The 24,533-nt window shown below is 30.1% G+C and overlaps 1 protein-coding gene across 1 annotated transcript; it reads left to right on the plus strand.

The window, feature by feature from the left end:
- Nucleotides 1-12,262: 12,262 nt before the first annotated feature.
- Nucleotides 12,263-19,199, plus strand: LOC18040729 (65-kDa microtubule-associated protein 5). Its single transcript, XM_006432314.2, has 11 exons — nucleotides 12,263-12,550; nucleotides 13,154-13,357; nucleotides 13,473-13,718; nucleotides 13,824-14,039; nucleotides 14,695-14,850; nucleotides 14,961-15,120; nucleotides 15,750-15,901; nucleotides 16,473-16,560; nucleotides 17,754-17,827; nucleotides 17,915-17,989; nucleotides 18,693-19,199. The coding sequence occupies exons 1-11, from the start codon at nucleotides 12,506-12,508 to the stop codon at nucleotides 18,948-18,950; spliced, it is 1,674 nt and encodes a 557-aa protein (XP_006432377.1). The 5' UTR covers nucleotides 12,263-12,505; the 3' UTR covers nucleotides 18,951-19,199.
- Nucleotides 19,200-24,533: the final 5,334 nt, after the last annotated feature.

Below are 24,533 nucleotides of genomic sequence, written 5' to 3' on the forward strand. Positions count from 1 at the left end.
GGATCTCAATTTCGACCATTAGATTCAAATTCGATGGCTTCAACCAAGGTCCCTCACTTTATAATATATATAATTCCTTTCATCTATAGAAAATCTATAGAAGACAATTTAATTGGTTAATTAGCCTCTGAAATATTAGCCATGTAACCCAAGAGGGAGGTGAATTGAGTTTTAAAAACTTAAACAAATAAAAACACAAAACAACTCAAACTAATGCCTTACAGATTTCGATAAAGATAAATTTAACAATTAACAAATGTAAAGAGATAAGGTAAAAGAGAGCAAATACAATAATTTTACGTGACTTGGCAAACTCTGTCTACGTCTACGCCTTCAATCACATTGGGCTTGAGAATTCCACTAAACAAGCCTTACACCCTAAGGCTTCAAAATCTTTACAATTGACTTTTAAGGTGTCAATCAACCTTTACAACAAGAAAACCTCTTAACCCCCACATTTACAATCACTCAAATATGATATAGAAATCAAGATTGCAAATAAATTTTCCTCACACAATGTGTGTGTTTACAAATGAAAGCTTAAAGTGTGATTTGATAAAAGAATACAAGTTTAAAGTGCAAGAGACGTTGAATACTTAATAACAAGCTCAATGATAATTGTTGAATCCTACTCATTTGAATTTGATTAAGCCTTTTTTATAGTTAGAGCTGAAACCTAGCTATTATTAACTTTCTGCACATAGTCGGATCGTTGTTTTGACTTGAGTAAGTGACCATAATCCTATAATTTCAAATTGTTGGATCACTGTTTTGTAGATGTCGGATTGTTGTTAGTGTTCAGTGACCTGCAAGAAGTTGTCGGCTTACTTTTTTTTTTTATAAACGGTTTGTTGTTAGCATCTAAAAACTAAACTCCAGTTCTGTGCAATGTCGGTTAGCCATTTTCCCACTAATGGTTAGCCGCTTTCATCTAGAATTGATGAAATCTTGCCTCAAGGTAATCAGTTAGCCATTTTCTGAGTTACCAGGAAACCATTTGTTTCCATAAAGTTGTTCTATGCTCAAAACATTATACGGCTCAAGTATTTTGACCTGATTAAAGACTTCTTCAAACTTAATTAATTTTAAAACATGCTTGTTATCATCAAAATCACCATTATGGAAACATACATGTTAACAACCTCTTGTCTATATATATTGAAGCAATCAAGTCTAATGAATATATGTTTTATTTGAGCCAGTAGGGGTGGAAAGTACTTAATTTCTTTCCAAAATCAAGTTTCATGAAAAACAAAAAATAGTCTAATTTTTTGTGTATTAATTTAATACTAATCAATAATCTCCCAAACTATTCTTATTAATTTTATACTATTTTCGATCAATTATTGGGCATAGATGTAAATGTTAATGTACTTTTATAACATCTAAAAGTCATCGAAAATAGTAATTTATTTCTACCACAAGTTTGGTAAGTTTAAAATGTTCATAGAACAAATTCTACGACTTGATGATTTATAATGTTTACTTGTGACTACCTTAGTATTTAGTAAAAAATGGTATGGTATTTTTGATTGTTGAATTCTTATAGTTGCAAATAATAGTGGCACTAATGCCTACCTATTATGGTTTATAAACTCGTTTCAACTGTGAGAAAAAGTGAGAGAAAATGATTAAGAAGAATCTAAATGAATTTAGAATTTTATTGAATGAATATGATCTATACAATTTGAGGTAGTATATCTTTATTTATAGTAGTTGAAAATTGATAATTAACTTCAATCTAACAACATAGTCACTAACTAACTAAACCCTCTAACCAATTACAATTAGCCAGCTGGCATTCTAGTTACATCGGCGCTACAAATTAGCTTCTCACCATTTTTTGCATGCATCTTGACACAAGTGTTCAACACATCAGCAAACATCATCATTCACCTAACTAGCTCATTAACACACATCATCGTCGACTGAACAAGAATGAACCTTTCGTGGTTATGTTGCCCATTAGAATCCAAGCTTCATGTGTCCTCAAAGCGTCCGGAGATTTAAGGAGTTAATGGCAACTACAATGATGCTCTTCTATTGTGTTTTTCTGGTGAATTTGGATTGAAGGGAGTTCAAGGTAAGGATGGATCATTTGTCGTGGCTGAAGATTGAGAGGAAGTATCACCAAGATTGAGATGAGCCTTGAAATTGAAGAAAAGTTAACATCTGACTCAAAAGGAAAGGGTGTTTCATTAAAAATGACATGATCATTACTGATTAGTATTAAAAATTGTTTAATTATCAAGCGATAATATGTTATTTTATGCTTATGTTATAATTTATATTTGTATTTATGTAATATATTAGGAATTATTAATTATGTTTTAAATATATTTAATTTTGCGTATTTTTATGTGTTTATCAGGAAAAATATTAATTTTATGTAATTCGAGGCTCCAAACAGATAAACGGAGGTCAAATTTGGATTCCGGAGGTCCGAAAACCTTAAGATCAGTCAAGATCGACTTAAAATTGGGCTTGTGTAAAAAAAATTGACTTTTCCTGTTGACCGAGCACTGATTGGATGATGAAATGAGCTTACAATAAATATGAGTGCATGGGATAGCTGGCAATTTTGACTAAATCTCAACTGTTCATGATTCAATGGCCATGATTGTGCCACGTGGCAATGATTGGTGAAGCAAGTTGTAGGATCCGAATCCTTGTATTCGGGTCGACCCGATCCACCCATTAACCCGCCAAATCTCAACCGTTCTTTGGGCAAATTGGAAGAGTCAAATGATGCCACGTGTGATGTTGACTTTTGAAGTTTGACCAGCCATTTGATTTTGATCTAAAGGTTGTGAGGAGCAATGCATGAAGCTTATGATGGACCGCAAAGCACTGGATTATGAATTTATTGTTCTATAAATAGAGCCTCATTTTTATGTTTTTAATCATCCCTCTACAACTCTCTTCCTCTCAAATTCTCTCCATCTCCTTGTAATCTTGATTTCCAGGTGTGTTTTTAATATTTTGTATAATTATTTTTATAAATAAAATTAGTTTTATTTCCAATTTTAGCTGTTTTTATTACTTTTAATTATAAGTAATTCAATTTTACTACTTCTTTTTATTTTAATTATGCTTAACTAAATAATATTAGTTAGGGGAAGGTGAAACTCTCAGGAAATAAATATGATTTAAGCAAATCCTATTTTTAATTTTATAAATTAAATTATTTTCTATTTAATTTTATACATATTTTATATTTTGAAATTTTGATTTATTGTAGACAAACAAATAAATTTGGCACAATAAATTCTTAATATCTTAATATAAGGTATGGTAAAATGGTATTTTGACTTATTGTAGACAAATTAAATTTTGGCACAATAAATACTTAATCCATCATAAAATTAAAGGAAAAATGATAATAATTTATATAATTAATCTTTTGGGCAATAAATCTAAAAAAAGGGCAAAAAGAATTTATTAAATTTTATTTACTTCTAAGAGTGGATCCATAACCCTAACTATAATTTCATAGTTTCATTTAAATTAAGTTGTTTATATTTAAGTTTTAATTTCAATTTTTAGTTAAAATAAAATAAACAAATTAAATCTTTTCTCTGTGGATCGACCTCGGACTCACCGAGTTATAATACAACAAGACACTCTTATACTTGGGAGTTAAAACTTACTTTTAAGTTGTGTCAATTACTAGTATAGCCTGATGAATGAAGAAATTGATAACCTTTGTAGAGAGAGTTATCACCAAGAAAATAAAAAAAGTTAGCATCTAACTAAAAAAGAAAGGGTGTTTCATTAAAAATGACATGATTACTGGTATAGCCTAATGAATCAAGAAACTAATAATCTTTGTATAGAGAGCTATGACAAAAAAAGATACACCTACTATTTGTATATTCAAATTTTTGTTGGTTATACGGTCTGATGTAAGGATAACATGAACAGCCAATGACACTTATTATGGTAGAGTCAAGTATCTTATGAAAAAGCACTTAAAATTGAGGCTTATTACTTGAGACAAATGAAGGAAGTTTATTAATGAGATATAAGATAGTATAAATAAACATTTCACTAGAATTTTAAAGGTAAAATGAGCATAAGCTAAGAAGGTCAGACCTATTTAAACAATCTTTCTATGTTTCATCTCTATTATGTCATTTTGGTGATTAATGTAAAGACATTGATGTCTAAATTGAATGTCTTGTTTTGAAAGATAGGACACAAAGGAGCTAAATTCACCCTTTAATCTGTTTGAAGACAATTAATTTTTCTGTTCAGCCTATTCTCAATCATTTTTCTTAAACTAATGAACATTGATAAGGTTTTTGCTTGGTTACGAGAGGAAATATCTAGGTAAATTTGGTGTAATCATCTAGAATAGACAGGTAATAATGATATCCTTGAGAAGAAGAAAGAAGAGGCTGTGTACTGGAAGTTTCTATAGTAAGAAAATGCCACATATATCATTAGCCAAGCTGGCAAGCACCACAAAATTTAAGTTGAAGTTTTTTGTCAAAATTAAAGATTGAATCTAAATATTTCATGATTTGTTTTAAAGCATGAACAGTTAGATGCCTCATTTTATTTGCAGCAAATTATAATCAAAAGATTTATTATGAGAAGCAACAAAAGCCATTAAGGCATTTTTATTGAATTGAAAATTGTTTACAAGCATAAATAAGTCATAACACTAGAAGAACTCAACTGAGTAAACATTGACATTGGAATTATTTTTGAACCAAAAATTGACTTAGACAAATTGGACATAGGAATATAAAATCTGGAATTACTATATAATGTAGTTAAGCTTTCAACTAATATAATCCTCCTCTAACAATTCCGTTGAGCAATATGATCCTTGTATTCTTGGCTTTAATAAAACAAACAATATCATGAAATTCAGTGAGGACATTATTGTTAGCAAATAATTTTGAGACACTAAGAAGATTTTCAGTAACAGTAAGAACATGCAGAATGTTGTATAGGTAAACAAGTGCTACAAATATGTTTTAATACTAGCACAACCAATATTGTGAATAGTAATCCCATACACTTTCTATATGTAATTTTTCAGTGCCAAGATAAATTGAGTATTAAGAAAAAGATACCTGTATCAAAGTCAATGTAACAAGTTAGTCAGTAACACTACTATAACTAGCCAATGGTGCAAAAGCAGAAGTGTTACAGGAATTCCAACATTTCTAGCATACATATTAGTTGTTGCAACTCCATGAAGAGCACCATTGTGGTTGCCATTAACCTCTTGAATCTCTAGAGGACTTTAAGGCTACATAAAGCTTGGATTCTAATAGGCAACATAACCATGAAAAATACTATTCTTTCTAGGATAAGCTGGTCCTAAACCAATAGCATTATTATAACCAAAACGTCTTCTAAAGCTATTCTAACCATTTCTAGTAAAAGCCTGGTAATTTTGACCTCTTTTAGGCCTAAACTCGCCAAAGCCTTTGTTTCTAGGAACAAAACCTTGATTGATCTTATTTCTACACTTATATGCTCCATATCCAGGAATGAAATAAATTTGACAGATAATTTCTTTACCAGTAATAAAATTGGTACCAAAGACAAGATAGTTTATTTACCAATACTAAAATTAGTACCAAAGACAAGATAGTTTCTTTACTAGTACTAAAACCAATACCAAAGACATCTTTATTACCTTCATAACCTCCAAAGTTTCCAAAACTAGCATTCTTTTATTTAGCATAACCAAATTTGCTATAGTTCTTTCCTTTTTTTTTTTCCTTTACTCATCTCCAATCTAATTTCATGACTAAGCATACTTCTTCAACATTAAGTTGTTCTTTCTCAAGACTAGTAAGTATATTTGTCACAAGAGATTCATAGCTATCATCTAATCCAATAAGCAAATGCACGATCAATTCATTAGAAGGAAAAACATTACCTTTAATAGTCAAGCTATCAACAATTTTCTTCATCTAATTAAAGTAATCACTTATAGATAGAGAACTTTTCTTACTTGATTGATTTTGCATCTTTAAAGGCATATACCTTACCTTAGATTGTGACATTAAGATCTCAACAAGCGTCTCCCACAATTCAAGAGATGTTTCACAGTGAATCACTGTGATCAGTAGTACATTATTCACAATTCATGAAAGCATCAAGCTTTACAGAAGTTTATTTGTCTTCACCTATGTTACGTACTTTGGATTCTTTTATCTTGAGCCTTGAGCTCTAGATCTGCTTGACTCTCTAGTTGATTCAATAAGGAAAAGATTTGGACACACATTGTCACCATTAATGAAACCTTCAAGTCCATTAGCTATGATAGATGCACGAACTTGAGCTTTTCACACAAAATAGTTTGATCAATCAAGTTTGATAGGTTGAATGAAGTTGAGAGAAATTGAAGAAGAAGTTATTTTATTTGAATTTGACATATTTGATGGCTCTAATTCCATATTAGAGTTTATAAGCTTGTATGAATTGTAAGAAAAATGAGAGAAAATGATTAAGAAGAATCTGAATGAATCTAGAATTTTATTGAATGAATCTAATCTATGCAATCTGAGCTAGTATAGCTTTATTTATAGTACTTTACAAATAATAACTAACTTCAATCTAGCAACAAAATTATTAAGTAGCTTAATCCTTTGAATAATTACAATTAGGCAGCTGGGAATCTACATTGTCATGTGCTTCAAATTAGCTTTTCACATTTTGTGCATCTATCTTGACACAAGTGTCAACCCTTTAGCATACATCATCATTCACCAAGCCAGCTCATTAGCACACATCAACATCAACTGACCCAGCTCACAATAACAGCTTAACACTACCACCAAAAATTTTAAGATCTCACCACTTATTTCAACTAATTTCATATTTGGTTTAAATTAAACTTCTATCATCATTTGTGTAACATTACGGACACAATAATCATGTATTTCTAACAATATTAATAAAACTATTGAAAAGATTGTTACAATTTTTATAGTAACTTGGTATCATTGAAAATGATATTGGCGCCATTAATTTTTGCAAAAAAGGTGTTAGCTTTCAATTATTAAGTTATTTTCTACAGTTATTTCCCCAGTGAAAATATGGGATATCAATTTATTCTTTTAGTGAAGAACTAATTTTTACAATCGAAGATAATCAAAATTTCGATTAAATTTTTGCTGCAATTGGTAATGTTTGTAGAAAAAGACCATTTTTTTTTATATTGTTAGGTAAATTCTGAAAACAAGTAGGAACCAAAGAATTCTATCTTAGAAGAGAAAACAACATTCACGAAAAATAACAAATTAAGCCCGGAATTCTAGAACAAACTAATACTACATTTACTGTGTCATTTTAAAGGTTTAAGTTGCATAGAATACACAAAGTTCCCAATCCAAACCAACTTCCGCATTACAAATTAATTGTTGTTAATTTTTAGGGAGTGTCCACAAATCCGTTCCCTTTAATAATTTACTTCACCTCTTCTCTTAGGGGCAATATCGGCACCTTTATTTATCATTAAAAGAATAAAAAGAAAGAGTTAAAAGATGATTACATGTGCTTGATGTTTATTATGATGCTTAATTATGAATAATCGTAGTCATGAATAATGCAACTTGTTTAACGTTTTTTGTTTTAATTAGCAGATTTTTTATGTTGGTCATGTTGGAGATTGAAAGTTTACAAGTCATAAGCAAGGATTATTAAAAAGATTGAACTTTTGTTTTTACTTTCAAAAGGATTTGTAATTTGAGACTTATTACTAATTTGATATTAGAATTTGATATTGGTCAAAATATTTTATATTATCAATTTTAATTTCAAACTATATATATTATTTTAATTAAAAAAATTAAACATCCAAGGTTAAACACATTCATATGGATAAAATTTGTATCCAAATCCAGTTAGCATCTAAAAATAGATATGAATTGGATGTGGATATCGTAAAGAATTATGGCTATGCATATGGATAGTAATATTAGTATTGAGCCAAATATTTGGCATCTTATTTATTTTTGTATAAGTTTAGTATTGAACTTTAGGATGTAAAAACTGAGAAGAAAATAAAAAAAACAATCTACAGATTTTTATTTTTATTTTTATTTTCAAAATAAGCCTATCAAATAATGTAGACCGCATATCAATTTCTTTTTCATATTTAGGATGAAAAATATTTTCAAGTTTAATGGTTTGCTGAGAAATTGATATCTATAGTCATACTAAATATGGGTGAATAATTTTTTAGGAATATTTAATAATTAAAAAATGTATTTAAATATGGGTATAAAAAGAAAATTTATGGGTTAAATGAGTGCACACTTTAGTAAATGGAGTAATAATGTCACGTTTGCTTCTTTTATTTTGTCAAGAGACAAATTAAATACACAATTAATGTATTCTGGGTCTGAGTGACTGAAAATGATCTAAAAGAAATTTATAAATCATTAGATAGGCATTAATAGGTGTGGTGATCCCCGAACAAATTTTCTAAATCCATTCCACTTCTAAAGATAATTGCAATAAGTTTAAAATACTTTTAGAAAGTAAAAGAAAAAAAAGAAGTTTGAAGATTATTTGGTCAAATAAAATTTAATAACTAAACTATTAGATACAAGAGCTCATGTTTCTTGGGCAAATTAGTCATTTAAATTATTAAGATAAAATAATAAATTAAACTTATGTTAAAGTAACCTTAATGGTCAAAGAAATCAAAGTTAAAAAAAATTATGAGAATAATGTAATTGATTAATGATAAAATTTTTTGTTAATTTGTGTATTTAAAAAAAAATTGAACTTATTACAATTATTTCCTAGAAGTGGGTTCCTTTTTTTTCCGTCTTTTTGTAATAATTCCTCAATTCCAAGCACACCCCTTTAAAATATAAAGATGTGTTATTTTGTAAATAAACCCATTGAATTAAAAATTAGGAGTACCCTCGTAGAAATTGATATTTCTTCCTTTTGCCATCTGCACTCTTCCACAATTCCGTGCCGTGCTTCCAAACTTGTTCGTTTAGTTTTATTTTTTTATTTTTTTAACTAAGCAAAATATTCAATTAGTTTTAAACTTTTTCTTTGATCATTCCTACTTGTTAGAATAGTAAAATAAAACTAATGATATTTAAATAAAATATTGTCTCTAAATTATTAGTGGCATAACCAGAAAATCAAACTAGTGGAAAAAAAGGGAAATTTATAAAAATAACCTAAAAGTTTTTGTAATTTTTTCAAATGACCCCCCAAACTTTTTTCTGTCAATATTAGCCAAAAACCCTCTCAAGTGGCGAAAATACCCCTCACATTTTCACCAAGCTTCCTCTCTCTCCTTCGTCTCTCTCTCTCTCTCTCTCTCTCTCTCTCTCTCTCTCTCTCTCTCTCTATATATATATATATATATATATATATATATATATAACCAACGATTTCTCTCCCAAGGTGATCACACATCGTCGGCGGCTTCCCAACTCCATCCTCGGCAACTAACATCACCAAAGTTTCGGCCAAGTTCTAAAACCAAAGGTTAGTTTAAAAACCCTAGATTTTGAAGCATTTTCTATTCTTCTTTTATGTTGTCTTTTTTCATTGTGTTGGTGATGGTGAGTGAAGATTAAAGTGTTTGTGATGTTGATTGCATTTGTAAAGTTGTTGGTGTGGTGCATGGGTGAAGATTGAAGTTGTCATGGGCTCGGTGCCGACACCCATCTCGCAAAATCAAGTGCAACAAAGCACCTGTCACATGAAATTGCTGCGACTGGGTGCCTGTCACACTTATTTGGTGCAATAAGTTGCTTGTCGCATCAATTTCGTGCGACAGGTTGCCTGTCACACCAATTTCATGCAACAGGTGCTTGTCGCACCAACATACAATCGTTCTGAACTCTCTTCTCGCACGAATTGAAGTTGACAAACACCTCTTTAACACTTGGTGATGCAAAAACAAAGTATAAACAATCTAAGAAATATTTTATCAAACACTTCATATGTAATATTTCTACAAACCCAATTTTCTTTCCTAGGTTTTGTTGTTGCCGGTGATGATTCTAGAGGGCAAGGCTGCGTTTGGTTTGATAAGGAGGGAGAGAAGTTGTGTTTGGCTATGAACTAACATGGGTAATTTTGGGAAGAAACATTGTATTTGATTAGTTATGATAGAAAAAAGTTTTAATGGTTAAATGTGAAAAATGACAAAATTATTTGGTTATTTTTGTAAATTTCCCAAAAAAATAGTTGATAAAAAATATAAAGAAAGAAATATGTTAAAGTCTTACCTCCTTACTTTTTTAATCTTATTTCTCCTTACACTTCTTAAGAAACCAAAGCTTTAAGAGAAGGCTGGCAAATCGTGAAGATTGAAGAGCAAATCTATGGTTTTGAATATTTTGTTATGTTTTCCTAGATAATAGACATAATTTTGATGGTTTAATATTAAAATAATGTTAGAAATCTCAACAGTTGATTCTGAATCCTTACGTAAGTTCCAATTGTTATGCATCATTCATCCATTGAACAGTGAGTTTTATAAATAGTAAAATTAATATTTTCATCATCTAATAAATGACTATCATATCAGTTGGGAGTTGATTGTTTAGATTCTTAACATTATTACTAATGTTAAGTTGGGAATTTTAGCTAAATCATATCAAATATCCAACTAGATTCTACGCTTTGTTATTAATGGTTACAATTGGGCTTTGGACATTTAAATTATGCAATTGGACAAATAAACTATAAATGGTGAGATTTGTTTGATTTTAAAATAAATTTGAACTGGAATTTGATGTATTTAATTAGTCTATGGAGACAAATTTGTGATTTCTAGTAATTTAATAAAGTATATCATCTGAAAATTTTCAATCAAAATATGGATAGCTGCCTCACTTATCTCTTAATGGCTCCGCCCTTGTAAATTATAATCATCTTTCCCATTTTTAAATCAGCCTAACTTTTGTATCTTAAAATCTACAATTTACACAAAGCCAGTAATATTTGATCTGAAAATTGATTAAAATATGTACAGCCTAACTTATAAACCAATTTAATTATCCCCTGGACAATCAGAAAGAGAAGATTTTAGAGATTCAACAAACACCTTTAGAACTCTTTTTTTTAAGGAGTGGGAAATGGACTTAGATCCAATGCTAATATGAACTATGCTCAACTATGAGAAAAAGGCATATAAACTTCTAAGATTTGGGAAAATGGTCATCAACACCCCAAAGTTTTAGAGAAAGAATACCAAGAGTTCTTTTTTACCATAATACTCTTTATCTCTATTATCCCAAAAAATTGACTTTAAATTTTTTTATAAATACAAATATTATATAAATGATGTAATCTATACAGTAGACTAACAATGTTAACATATTTTAATATTTTAATTAATTTAAATACATATATAATTATATTTATTTAATAATACATGTTTATTTATTGTCGGATTTTAAATAAATTTTTGCATTAAATACATTTTACAATTGAAAAAATCACACATACTGATAATGTTAAAATTATTGTTTTACATAATATTCAAAATAATTTTAATACATTTATTGTAATATTATGCTTCTATTTATTATAAAATTTACTTTAATATAATAAAATATATCTAATAGATGTATAATATTAAAATATTGTTTAAATATTGAAATTATTTTAAATGTATATATTATTGCATTTATTTTAATGTTATATTTCTATTTATTATAAAACATTAGAGTCAATAGAAGTAAACAAAAAAACAACATTAGACTCAATTCTTTTAGAATAATAGAGGTAAATGATATTATGGTTAAAAGGAGGTCTTTGTGTCCCTTTTTAAAAACTTAGGGTTGTCAATGACTATTTCTCTAAACTTGAGGGTGTAGATATCTTTTTCTCACTCAACTTTTCATAACCTTCTGGCACATATATATACATACGTATAACAATACAAGTGAAGATTTAATTAATTTTACATTTTTATTCAATAACCACTAATTATATCTTTCTAAAAAACTTAATAAAAAATTCAGCTTAGCAGTGAATGAAAAATATAAAATATTTTGGAAAATAAGAAAAGAAGCATTTGCTTAACTATAAGATCTAATTATTTCATAGAAATTTCCAATTCATATTTTCTTCATTCAACAGAATTTTTTAATACAGACAAATCTCAATACGGCTGTTTGGGTTTGTAATTATGGAAACGTAAGTGGATGGGGTGCTGTTAGTTGCTCCAGCTTTAAAAGAAAAAAAGAAGAACGCACCCCAAAATTAATATAACATTATATTAAAAAATGGGGATTACATTACATACATTAGTTTTGGCGCCAAAATGAAATTAAATTTCCGTAACGCACCGATTTTCAAATTTGATTCTCGCTTTCTGTCTCTGCTCTCTTAAATTAAAAATCTTCGGGATCTCCAAATTTTCATAACAGCCGAGTAGTAGGAAGCAAAACGCATGCTTTCTCTTTAATCTTCTTCTTCTTGTGCCAACTCCTAATACCGGGCGCTGGGCTTCAACTTCCAGTGGAATTTGTTCGAAACGACAGATATGCCCTCACCCACTACTTGCGGTTCTCTGCTTCAGGAATTGCAGGTTTCATTTTCATTATCTATTTATTTATTTATTTACTTATTTTCATTATTTTCCTTAAATTTTAATTGCATGTTTGAGAATTTAATCGCACTTTGCCCTAATTTCAATGTTCAATTGATGCCGATTGTTATTTGCCTTAATTACACTACCAGATTTTAACTTTCAGTTTTGTGATTTGTTTGGCTGCTCAGATATTGATGGAAAAAGAAAAAATTTTGTAATCAGGAGAGGAATTTTTTTTTTCTATTAATCATTTTTCTGCTATTACACTAGAAATTTTAGTAGGCTCCAGCATATGTATCTGCAAGAGTTTAGGCACATTTTTGTATATCTGAAATGCATCTCTGTTTGTTTATTTTATTTTATTTCTTTTTTCTTTCATTTGCAAATTATTGTAATTGATTCGGAGCTAGATTATGTAGTTAAGTAGAAACATGAGTCATAAACATGCCCTAACTCTAGGGGATTCTTTTCGATTTCATAAATTGACCAATTCGTAGATTTTTTTTTTCAATTTTCATTCTTATTTGTTTGTGGTCCTATTTCCATGGCAACTGCTTATTTTTAAGTTCATATGCTTATGTTGTTGATGTTGTGCTTTAGGTAATATGGGACGAAATTGGGGAGAGCGACAGTGAAAGGGACAAGATGCTGTTGGAACTTGAGCAGGAATGTCTTGATATTTACCGTAGAAAGGTTGAAAGAACTAGGAAGTACAAGGCTGATTTGCATCAATCATTGGCTGATGCCGAAGCTGAAATTGCCTGCCTTGTTTCTGCACTCGGTGAACATGCCTCCTTTTCACGGGTTTGTCATTGTCTTTTATATTAGAATGGTATTCATATTAGTTTCCATGGGTCGACTTATTAAATTATTCTGGAACTAATGCACTGATATGGTTAATTTGGTGCTAATTGTAAAGGGAAAGGGAACACTTAAGCAGCAAATTTCTGCGATACGATCTATTTTGGAGGACTTGAGGTCAAAGAAGGAACAAAGAATTAAGGAATTTTCGGGAATCCAGTTTCAAATAGCTCAAATCAGCTCAGAAATTGCAGGAAATGGGCAATCAATTAACTCCGTTGATGCACAAGTTGATGAATGTGATTTGACCGTCAAGAAGCTGGGAGAGCTTAAGACACATCTTCGTGAGCTACAGAATGAGAAGGTTCTTTCGAATATCATATTGTGGTGCTTTGAGTGGTAATAAGAGTTAGAAGTATTTTTCTGTTTCATTATTTATATTGACTCCTTTCTTTCATCCAATTTGCAGAATCTCCGGCTACAGAAAGTTAACAATAACCTCAGTACTATTCATGAACTGTCACTTGTGCTATCAATTAATTTTCTGGAAAATGTAAATGAGGTTCATCCAAGCTTGAGTGATTCCAAAAATGTTCAATCAAAGAGCATCAGCAACGACACAATTGCTAGATTGACAGGTGTTATTCATTTGTTAAAGCAAGAGAAACAACAAAGACTCCAAAAGGTGATTACTATGATTGCCCATCTCTCTTAAATGCCTATAAGTGCTGGAAAATGGAGAAAGATCTGCTTGGGTCTGCTTGGGATATGCTGTTCTGTGAAAATTGCTTTTTCAGTATCTTAATTCTCAAAGATGAGGTTTTTTCTGTAAATGATGATAACTCAATGTATGGCCTTTTTATGTGTGTCTCAATTAGCATCTTCAAACCAGAACTGTGTTCTGATCCTTCTTTGCTGGGTTATGATTTTGTGTCCTGGTCTATTTCTTCTTGAAATTTGACTTGCATCTTCAGATTATTGCATGATATTTTTTGCTTTATTCAGAATGTTACTATGAAATAAAAATATTAACTTCTAATCTTTTAGCTCTCATTTGTATTATGTCATGTATATTTGCTAGGCAGGCTTGTGATGGTACATTATCAGTCAGAGCTGTCCTAAATCTGATTTATAGTGTTTGACATTTGTGGCAACTAAGATATTTGCTGTATTTTTTTTTTCCTTTGCTCCAAAGTTTCAAGGATATATAGATTAAGTTTGCATATGCATTCTAAGCTGTTCATGGGTGAATACTAGTATTTTGTTAGAATTTCTAATTATTGGAATTTTGAATAAAAAATGTTTTTCCCTTTGAGATTTTTAGTTTTCTTTTTCTGTAGCTTCAAAGTCTTGGGAATGCTCTGATAAAGCTATGGGATCTCCTGGAAACTCCTGTTAACGAGCAAAGAAAATTTTATCATGTTACAAGTTTAGTTTCTTCCTCAGTTGATGAGGTGTCAATGCTAGGATGCCTGGCCCTAGATGTCATTGAACAGGTAATTTCCATTGGCTAATTTGCATTAGGAACCCCCAAGATATAGATCCTTTTGGTTTTATATGCCGTTTAGTGAATTATTGACATAAATATTTGTATTTTTATTGCAAGATGGAGGTTGAAGTTAAGCATCTGAATGAATACAAAGCCAGCAAGATGAAGGAGTTAGTGTTCAAGAGGCAACATGAACTTGAAGAAATCTACAAAGGGGTTCATATGGATGTGGATAGTGATGCAGCTCGACAGATTCTTATCAGCCTAATAGATTCTGGTGTTTATACTGTTTTGGAGTTTTTTCATCCTTTACTATAAAATCAAATGATCAACTTAACCCATTTCAATTGAAATTGGGTTGTGCACCAATTCAAGTTTCAAACTACGAACCTTGGACCATTTAGGCACCCTTCCTAATGCATAGGACTTTCATGATAGTAGTAAAAGGCCTTTTTCTTGTTGATATATCTTTGGCAGTCATTATATAATACATTTGCTTCTCCCTTTTTTTTTTTATTTTTTTATTTTTTGTGTGAATGTTGGTAGCACATATGCATCTTTTATTATTTTTATTAGTTTTCATTTATCACTTGAAATTCTGTGGGAGGATTATTCATTTTATGAACCGGAAAGGTTACATGTGGTGTACAGTCTGTCTTTTGATCTTAACTATTAATTCATCACACTTTGTTTATTATTTATTTTTTGTAATCATGACAAGGATTTCAAAGTTCCAGTAGCATCATAATTCTAGTGCATGTAGTTTCATGCTTGATATTTTATATTTCTGAAGTTCCAGTTTAATGTTAATTGTGTTTTTTAAAATCAGCTGTACCATCGAAATTCTAATGGGATTACTTGCCTAGATATGCTTTCTGATTATTGTTCAATCACTTACCTTCACAGGTAATGTTGATTTGTCCGATCTACTTTCAAGTATGGATGATCAAATTGCAAAAGCCAAAGAGGAAGCTCTTAGCAGGAAGGATATTTTAGACAAGGTAGAGAAATGGAAACATGGGGCTGAGGAAGAGCAGTGGCTTGATGACTATGAAAAGGTAAATATTGTTGGGAAGTTATTTGGAAATTTTCTCTGCAATGGTTTTAGGTCCATTGGGCAACGGGGAGGTATTTGTGGGTAATTACAGCTTTCTGAGAAGCTCCAATGATTGATTCTTTTTTATCTGGAGATATTTGGGTAACTTGCGGAGACAATTAGATGATATTAATTTTTGAAACCCAAGAAAATTACATGCATCCAATATTTCTAGTGGTTGTCGGTCATTTACTTTGTTCTGTTTTCAACCCATCAAATTCAAAAGAATTGGTATTTACCGGAATCTGTACAATCTGAGAGTTGAATCAATAGATTTTTCTTCAGAAGGATTTGAACCATTCATAAGATAAGAATTTTCTTGCAGATTTGTCATTTAAATGATATTACTTCTTATTTTAATGATATTGAGAAACAGATTCGGTACTAGTTTCAAATCATTGATATGTTTCCTAGATTCTTGATGTTAGTTGTGCTCTTTCTAGTTCAAATATTTGCTTAAGCACTTGAGTGTTGCTACCATATAATTCTGTCTATTACATTATGTCCCCCCACTCTTTTCCCTTTTTCCACAGGATGAAAATCGGTATAGTGCCGGAAGAGGAGCGCACAAGAATCTGAAGCGTGCAGAGAAAGCACGGATCCTGATCAGCAAACTACCATGTGAGGATATACCTATCTTACAATTTTGTAATTTTGTTTCCATACAATAGCTCTTAGATTTTACCTATCTTTGTAGATCAGTATACTTTGTCAAAACTATATTAATGCTAGAGTACATAAATCTGTTAGTTTTGGGAGATTAACGTGCAGTTGGTCTGCTATATTGTTCATAGATATTGCAAGTTGCTTGGCATTTGATATGGTGTTGTTATTATTTTCAGGGAACGGTTGAAAAGTATTGTGATTTCGATTGTCTAAACTTGGTAGTGCATGTTTTTGGTTTTATTTTATTAGCCACAGATGAATCTGTTGATATAGAGTACAGTGTTCAGTATAATAGCAAGCCTCACATTTCATTTTTTCTCGTATTTTAATTGCAAAGTATTTTTTTAAGTCTTTTGAAGATAGTTCAATTTGAAATTGATATTGTTGATACAGATGTCCATTGAATCTGCTGCATTTTAGGTTGTTGCACTTGTCAGTGGATGGTTATGCCAATACAAGAAGTTGTATTTCTGAACTATTACATTTGTTGACTTATTACTGTTTTCTTTATTTACTGAGATTTCTACTTTTCAAGAACTTGTAGTATTTAAGTCTTTTGCTTTTTTTGTCCTTTCTGAACATTGCTTCTATTCTCTAGAACCAAGAATTGGAGTCTGTCAACTATGCTTATGAACTTAACCAGTTCAACCTTTTTTGTTAACTGTAGAGGAAATCTTACCTTTCTGCCTTAATATCACTTTACGATTATTTGTGTATCATGAGTTTGCAGATTATGGTCAATGGAAACTGATTATGCATATCAATTTGACTTTTCAAGATTCAGAGAAATGTCAGTGTTAAAGCTCATCAAAATGAAAATTAATTATTCAAAGAAGCCAAACAATAAACTAGCTCTCTATGAACACTACTTCTGCGAGCTTCCGAAATCCATTTTGAGAAAAACTTTCATTAGGATAACTTGGGAAATGTTAGGGGCCTGCAACCTTGACCTGGTAGCCATTTCTCTTGTGGAAGGTTACTAGGCTGATCAGTCTAAAATTCCTAGCTTTGTCTACCTACTCCTGTTACATTGATAGGAAACTTTATTGAAACTTTCAATCCTACTTTTAATATGTGTATGTGTGTGTATTGCATAGATGTATGAAAACTCCAAATGTAGTATATAACTCTAAATTCTTTTGTTCCAGCTGTTGTTGAAAATTTGATTGCAAAGGTTAAAGCTTGGGAAGCAGAGAAAAGAATTCCCTTTTTGTATGACAAGGTAACTGATCAGATTATATGTTGTGTAATTTATTGTTTATATTACTTCTTGGTAGTTTCACTTTGTAATACTGTTTTCAAATTCCAGGTCCCCCTCTTAAGCATCTTGGAGGAATATACAGCGCAATGTCAGAAGAGAGAGGAGGAAAAGCGTAGATGTCGGGTATCACATTTATCTCTTGCATTATGAAGGGCCTTGATATGAAATGGAAACCAACAGAGTGAATGGAAACCTAGGATCTCTATGATACCACTTATTCAACCTAAGCATTTACTATTAACCCAAATTTGGTTATATTGCTAATCCCACATTCAGAATCCATCCAATTTCTAACCAGTAGGCTATGAAATTTGGCTGTAGCACATGTGCTAGCTTGCGGAATTTGGTTGAGATAGATTGGTACATTTGTAATTCTGACCTACCAAAAGCTAAAAATACAAGAGAAATAATAATTTCGCAAGACGCTATTTGTTTGCTATTGCTTTTAAAGAATCCGTTTATTTCTGTAAATTTCAAATTGTCTGCTGTGGATAATACTAATTTAAGTTGCTTTTGATATCAAATTCGGATGCTGAACATTTATTTCTTTCTTTGATTCTATCAATGCAAAGTGTGGTTTCCTACCACAATGCTTTCTGTTCTCCTAGATTGCCAAGAGTCTGCTGAGTTACAGATATATTTACCCAATTAAATTATATTCATATCTAGGATGGTTATTCTGTTGAAAGGAGCAACGTTATTTTTTTATGAGGCCCCATTTTGTTGTAGAACTTTATCTTCCAAATTTTCATTGGCTACTTTGTTGTTGCTTTTCTATTGCAATGCAAAATCTATTAAAAACATTTTGCCTCTTTGATCCTTACAGGAGCAGAAACGGCTGCAAGAACAGTTTGCTGCAGAGCAAGAGGCCATATATGGTTCAAGGCCCTCGATAAAGAAGCCATTGTGTCAGAGCACAAGTACTAACACCATGGCTGGAACTCCAGTTGGTCGACGTTTTACTACTCCATCAGGACGTCATGTCATCTCTGGTGGCAAGGAACGCAGAGAGAGCATCAGGGTCACAAAACCGATACCCTTGAACTATGTTGCTCTTCCAAAGGATGATTCAGTCTCTCGTTAGGCCCTTAGGTTGGCTGTGGCAGCTTACAGATTTAGGACTTTGATTGTAAATGGCGCTTTTGTAAGAATACATTTCCCTCTTTCATTTCTTATTTCTTAGAATAAAAATCTTTAATGAGATTTATGTCCTGATGATAAGGTAAAGGCTTAATTAACATACAGTTTCATATTGGTGGTGCTATTGCTTATTGCTTTTTGTTTTTGTACTTTCGTGAATTGTTGAAAAACACATTTACCATAAATGTGCTGAAAGCCAAATAGTAGAAGAATGTATATGCCATTCAGTTGAAATAAGCTTGTCGTCTACATTTACACGGAATATTGACAAATTGTAAATACTAAATTGGTTCTTCAAATAAATGACAATATGTTGTGTTGAAGAATAAAATGTTTGGGGTTCTAATCTTCTAATCTTTACTTTGAGAGTGGAAAGGAGATTGAGTTATTCTTAAATTAAATTAAAAAAATGACAATTCGATTTTATTATAATTAATATATCTTTTTCAATGCGGTAGGACTTTCTCCCTCTTCTAATATTCGAACTTGAATGATCAATTAGAGAAAATTACTTCAAAATTACTTAGTAAAGCCTAGGGGCAATTAGGTTTTATTCTAAAAAAATCAAAATAATGAATAATTTTGTTAGAGATGGCAATGGGGAGGGGAGGGGACCAATCTCCCTGTACCCATCTCCGATATTTTGCGTATGTCCCCGTTCCCGTCAGAATTACTTGAGAGAATCTTCATCCCCTCCCCGAATAATAACACGGGATCTCCAAGGGTTCCTGATCCCCGAATAACTAATACATTTTTTTTTTCAATTTTGAGTTAATCATATTAAAATAAAAAATTCAAATAAAAGTAAAGTTCAAAATATATCTTACATTAATATCCATTATAAAAGTCACATACATTAAATTAGTAAGTAATGCAACATGCAAGGAATACAAACTTCTTTTACAAACTATCATGAATAAATTAATAGTTTAATACAAAATTGTTGCAAATAAAATCGAATTTAGACTCAAAATTAACTTTTTCAATGGTGGCGTGGGCACTTTATGAATGTGGACTATTCTTTTACAACACAATAGTTAAATTGGAGCAAATCAAGAGCAAATATTATATTATATTAGATTAGATTATATATTAAAATTATGATTCGCTGTGGGCAACTATAACATCTAAAAATAAATAAAAAATAGATTTAAGTTTAAAATATTTAAAGAATATTAAAATAAAAAAATTGGGCTAATAGAATCTATTCGGTCTTTTTAATGTCCTAAATAAAAATTTAGGACTTTAATTAGTTAATTAGGGCCAAAAGTTTAATAATATAAATATTTTGATATTTTTTTATTTTTACCAATATTTATAATTTTATTATTTACTAGTAATTTTAAAAATTAAAAAAAAATTAAAAATTAAAAATTAAAATGGGTAGGGGATGGGGATTCCACCTCATCCCCGTCCCCTCCCCGAATAAGAAATTGGGTAAAAAAATTTTCCCGTCCCTTCCCTGAATAAGAAATTGGGTATGAAATTATCTCCATACCCTTCCCGAATGGAAAAAATTCCCGAGAGTACCCGTCCCCGTGGAGATTTTTGCCATCCCTAAATTTTGTATTATTTTGAAGTCTCATTTACCTTGGTTGTTATTCATGAAAATCCAAACCAATCAATCACATCTTCAATAGATAATAATAATAATAATAACAATAAGAACAACAACAACAACAATAACAATAATAATCTAGTGAGCAATGTTGTATAACATAATTTTGTATTGCCTTTTATTACGTAATTATGCTAGAAGTGGAGGGGATATGAGTTGGAAAAAAAATGTTAAACTAATATATTATAAGTAGATTATACTTGAAGATTTCTTTTCTAATAAGGACATTTTCACTTTAACAAGATAAATATGCCACTCAAATATATATATATATGGGTTATGCTACTTTGCAACTGGTGTTTGGTACCCTATTTTGTCATTTAGTGATTTAACCGTTAAATCTAACCAAAGAGTTGCATAGCTGTGCAGATGGGTTTTTATGGTTATTAACATTGCCATCCCTGATGTTTTTTGAAAAATTAGAAAAGGCAAAAAGTTTCTAAATGTTGACATATATATTCAGATTGTTTCAAATTTTTTTACAATTAAATCTATTGACCTAGTTTGACTTTGACTATTAGCATGAGTATAGTGTATGGACAATAACGTAATCTCATATAAAAATTTTAAAATGCACGAAAAATTAACACGCCTTAATAAATATTTTGTTAACACAATATTTATTTAATATACAATAATTATTTGAATATGTCAATTAAAAAAGAATACATGATAAAAATATATTAATTTGTTAACAATAATAATATATGACCATAACGAACATGCATATGCCTAAATTAAATCTTTCCAATAATATTATTAATGAACAAGTTGCGTAATTCGTAAGGTATATTTAATTAAATATTTTTTTTTATTTTGATATTATTATCTTCTTCATGTACGATAACTGAATTTTATTTATATTCTTTCTTTATTCCTAATTAGCAGTTTAGCACCCATGAACTCTATCCTCTATTTTTGTTTCCTTCTTTTCACAAACTCTAACCTAATAAAATAGTTTTAATTAAAACCATCATATTTTAGAAGTAGATTTTTTGATCGACAAAAATCCTACTATTGATTCTTTGGTCTATACAGTAATATGATTTAAAAGAAGGGTCCAGCTACCGTGCACTTGGTGCATGGTTACTCCACATTTTGTCCATATACAAGCTGGCCATTAGATCTAACGCAAAACTTGTGTTCAACAACATGGATGTATTCTATTTGGCTTTTAACATTGACATCTCTATTGTTTTTCAAAAAAGCAAAATAATCAAAAGTTTGACAAATAATTTTGGATAATTTTTAAATTTTATATTTTGATCAATTGATCTAATTTACTATTAAAATTAATGACAATAGAAGGCCAATAACTTGAAAAAAATTAATACATAAAATCTTTTTTTGAAAATAATATAATATTAATTTAATCTGTAATAAATAATTTAAATATATAATAAAATATATTAATTTATCAATAATATTAAACAATTTTTAGAAACAGTATAAAATCTATTTAATCAATAATAAATAATTTAACTACATACTTAAATTTAATTTATCAATAATAGTATGACCAAATGACAATGTTAAAAAATTTCATAATAATCAATTATGGCTTAGTATTCAAATATAAATAATAGAAATATACTCTTAAGTGTAAATAGTAGAAATATTTTGGACTTATATATTAAAATTTCAAAACTTCTAATTTGTTCACTTTTCAGCAAATAAGAGGGACTGCAAAGTAATTTACCAAAAACAAGGGAAACCATGCACCCGCAGCACTGTAGCTTCGTCCTATATATTATATATAAAAGATTTCAATATATTAAAGTTTGTGTTTTTTGTCCGTCTGTGGTATTTTCAATTTATTAAAATGAGAATGTCGTCATTTGGTATACATGTGCATGTGTTGCAGTGTCTGCATGAAATTAAAATGCGGACAAAGATAAAAGACAAGAAAAATGTAAATTTCAATACACTATCTTTAGTCTTTTAATGTATTGGGGTTCTTTTTATTTTTTATTTTTTGTCTTTTAGCTCCGTTAGCATGAATTTTTTATGTAGATATCCTCACACGAGCATGACTCTCTCTCTCTCTCTCTCTCTATATATATATATAGACACACACACACACCAATATTAAAGTGTGGGAACCGTAACCAAATTAACACTACCTATTACACTATTACACCATAGAGCGTAATAGCTTTTCCACATTTTAACAAAATGTGGGAATCATCTTTGAAAAATTTCTGTACACACACACACACAAATTCTCAAGTACAGACGTATACAAGAACTTTCATATGGATTTGGAGTTTCACAATGATGTGAAAGGTTTTCACATTGTTGCAAATCATTTTTTGAGACTATTATAAAAGCCCTTTACACTGTTGTGAAATTCTAAATTCCCACAAAAATTTGTATGGACATATGCAATAGAGAAGGCCTATATATGTGTAGAAAATCTTAGGTATAAGTACCCTCATTTTTTTCATGTAAATATGTTATTAAATTATATGATTTAATAAAATCAGTATCTAATTCACTATAAAGCTATATGTTTAATCACGTGTATACATTAACTCTCTTAAACCATATAGAATTAATAATATGTCCGCAAGAAAAGAAATTAAAACGAGTGCAACCGCATCAGAAAATGACAATGACAACTTTGGAAAGCAAATGCTTTGATTGAATGGAAACGCAAATTCATTCTCTTTATCTATCGTTTATGGTGCGTTTTCATTTTGATTGTCATCCATGCAAATTATTATTATAATTTTGTATATAAGCCAAGAAAAAGCGCAGAGAAATTAAAGCTTAAAGCAAAGCACTCAGATGTGCTATACATCAAAGAGAAATGGTCAATCTTTGACCAAACTTGTTGAATATGACGTGATTTAATTTTGTATAGATTCAATAATTGAAGGCTTTTTGGTCAAGGAGATACGCTTTTGAGTAAACAAAGCGATTACCAGAGTAAGCTTTGCTTTGCATTTTGGCACAAAGGGTAGTCATTAATAGAATATATTGCAATCTTCTTTAAAAAAAAATTATTAAAGAGAAAGAGAAGGTGGAATTTAAAGAAGAGAAAAGGGGGAAAAAACACTTTGAAACTTGGATTTATGGAAGGCAACAACAAATATCTGAAGGATGATCAATAAGAGAGTTAGTAAAATGTTACGGCTTATAATGTGTTGGAAAAGAAAGAAGATTGATGCACGGAACAAATTACTTTTTGCTTTAATAATCATTCATCTTGTTTAAAAATTAATTGGAAAATTAAAGCCTGACAAAAGATTGATAAACATATACATAAAATAATGTTTATTTTAAGCTTGTTTCAAGAAAAAAAAAATTACATATACTCACATCGTTTTGAGTATATTTTTATCAATCTTTTATTAAGCTTTAGTTTAAATATGCTCATATTATTATTGCGGTTTAGAGAATGAATTGGAATCGACTGAATTGAAGAAGTGTGCTCAATTAATTATTTAAACATTGTGATGATAAAGTGGACATTATAGCCTTAACGTGCAAGAGAAGTTCCTTAATTTCAAGATTATATCGATTTGGTCAGTCACACGAAAAATCAATATGCATGCTTATTTTGGTAAAGCTTATATATTTTATTTTTTAAAGAAAAACTTTAACTAGGTTAAGCATCTTGGTCATATATAGCGATTACATAAATACATAATAATCTTATCTATCTCAAATATATTTAATAAAATAAAATAAATCTTAATAAAATAATAAATATTAAATGGACTCAAAATTTTGTGGTCATGGGATGAAAAATTTAGGGGGCTGACTGTATTAGCTATGGAAAATTATTGTGAAAGAAAGGAGTGAGGGAGCCAGGTTAATTCGATTTAGGATTTCACCATATATAAGGCTGTCTCATTTTATTTAAGCATAAAAGACTTGTTTACGGATGGTGCAATAGAAATG

The sequence above is a fragment of the Citrus clementina genome, unplaced genomic scaffold (genome assembly GCF_000493195.1).
Source record: "Citrus clementina cultivar Clemenules unplaced genomic scaffold, Citrus_clementina_v1.0 scaffold_5, whole genome shotgun sequence".
In the NCBI taxonomy this organism is placed as follows: domain Eukaryota; kingdom Viridiplantae; phylum Streptophyta; class Magnoliopsida; order Sapindales; family Rutaceae; genus Citrus; species Citrus x clementina.

Coding starts and splice junctions, on each gene's coding strand:
- LOC18040729 (XM_006432314.2), top strand. CDS start 12,506: ATGCCCTCACCCACTACTTGCGGTTCTCTGCTTCAGGAATTGCAG. Junction 13,719..13,823: donor GTGAGCTACAGAATGAGAAG/GTTCTTTCGAAT, acceptor TCCAATTTGCAG/AATCTCCGGCTACAGAAAGT. Junction 14,851..14,960: donor CCCTAGATGTCATTGAACAG/GTAATTTCCATT, acceptor TTTTATTGCAAG/ATGGAGGTTGAAGTTAAGCA.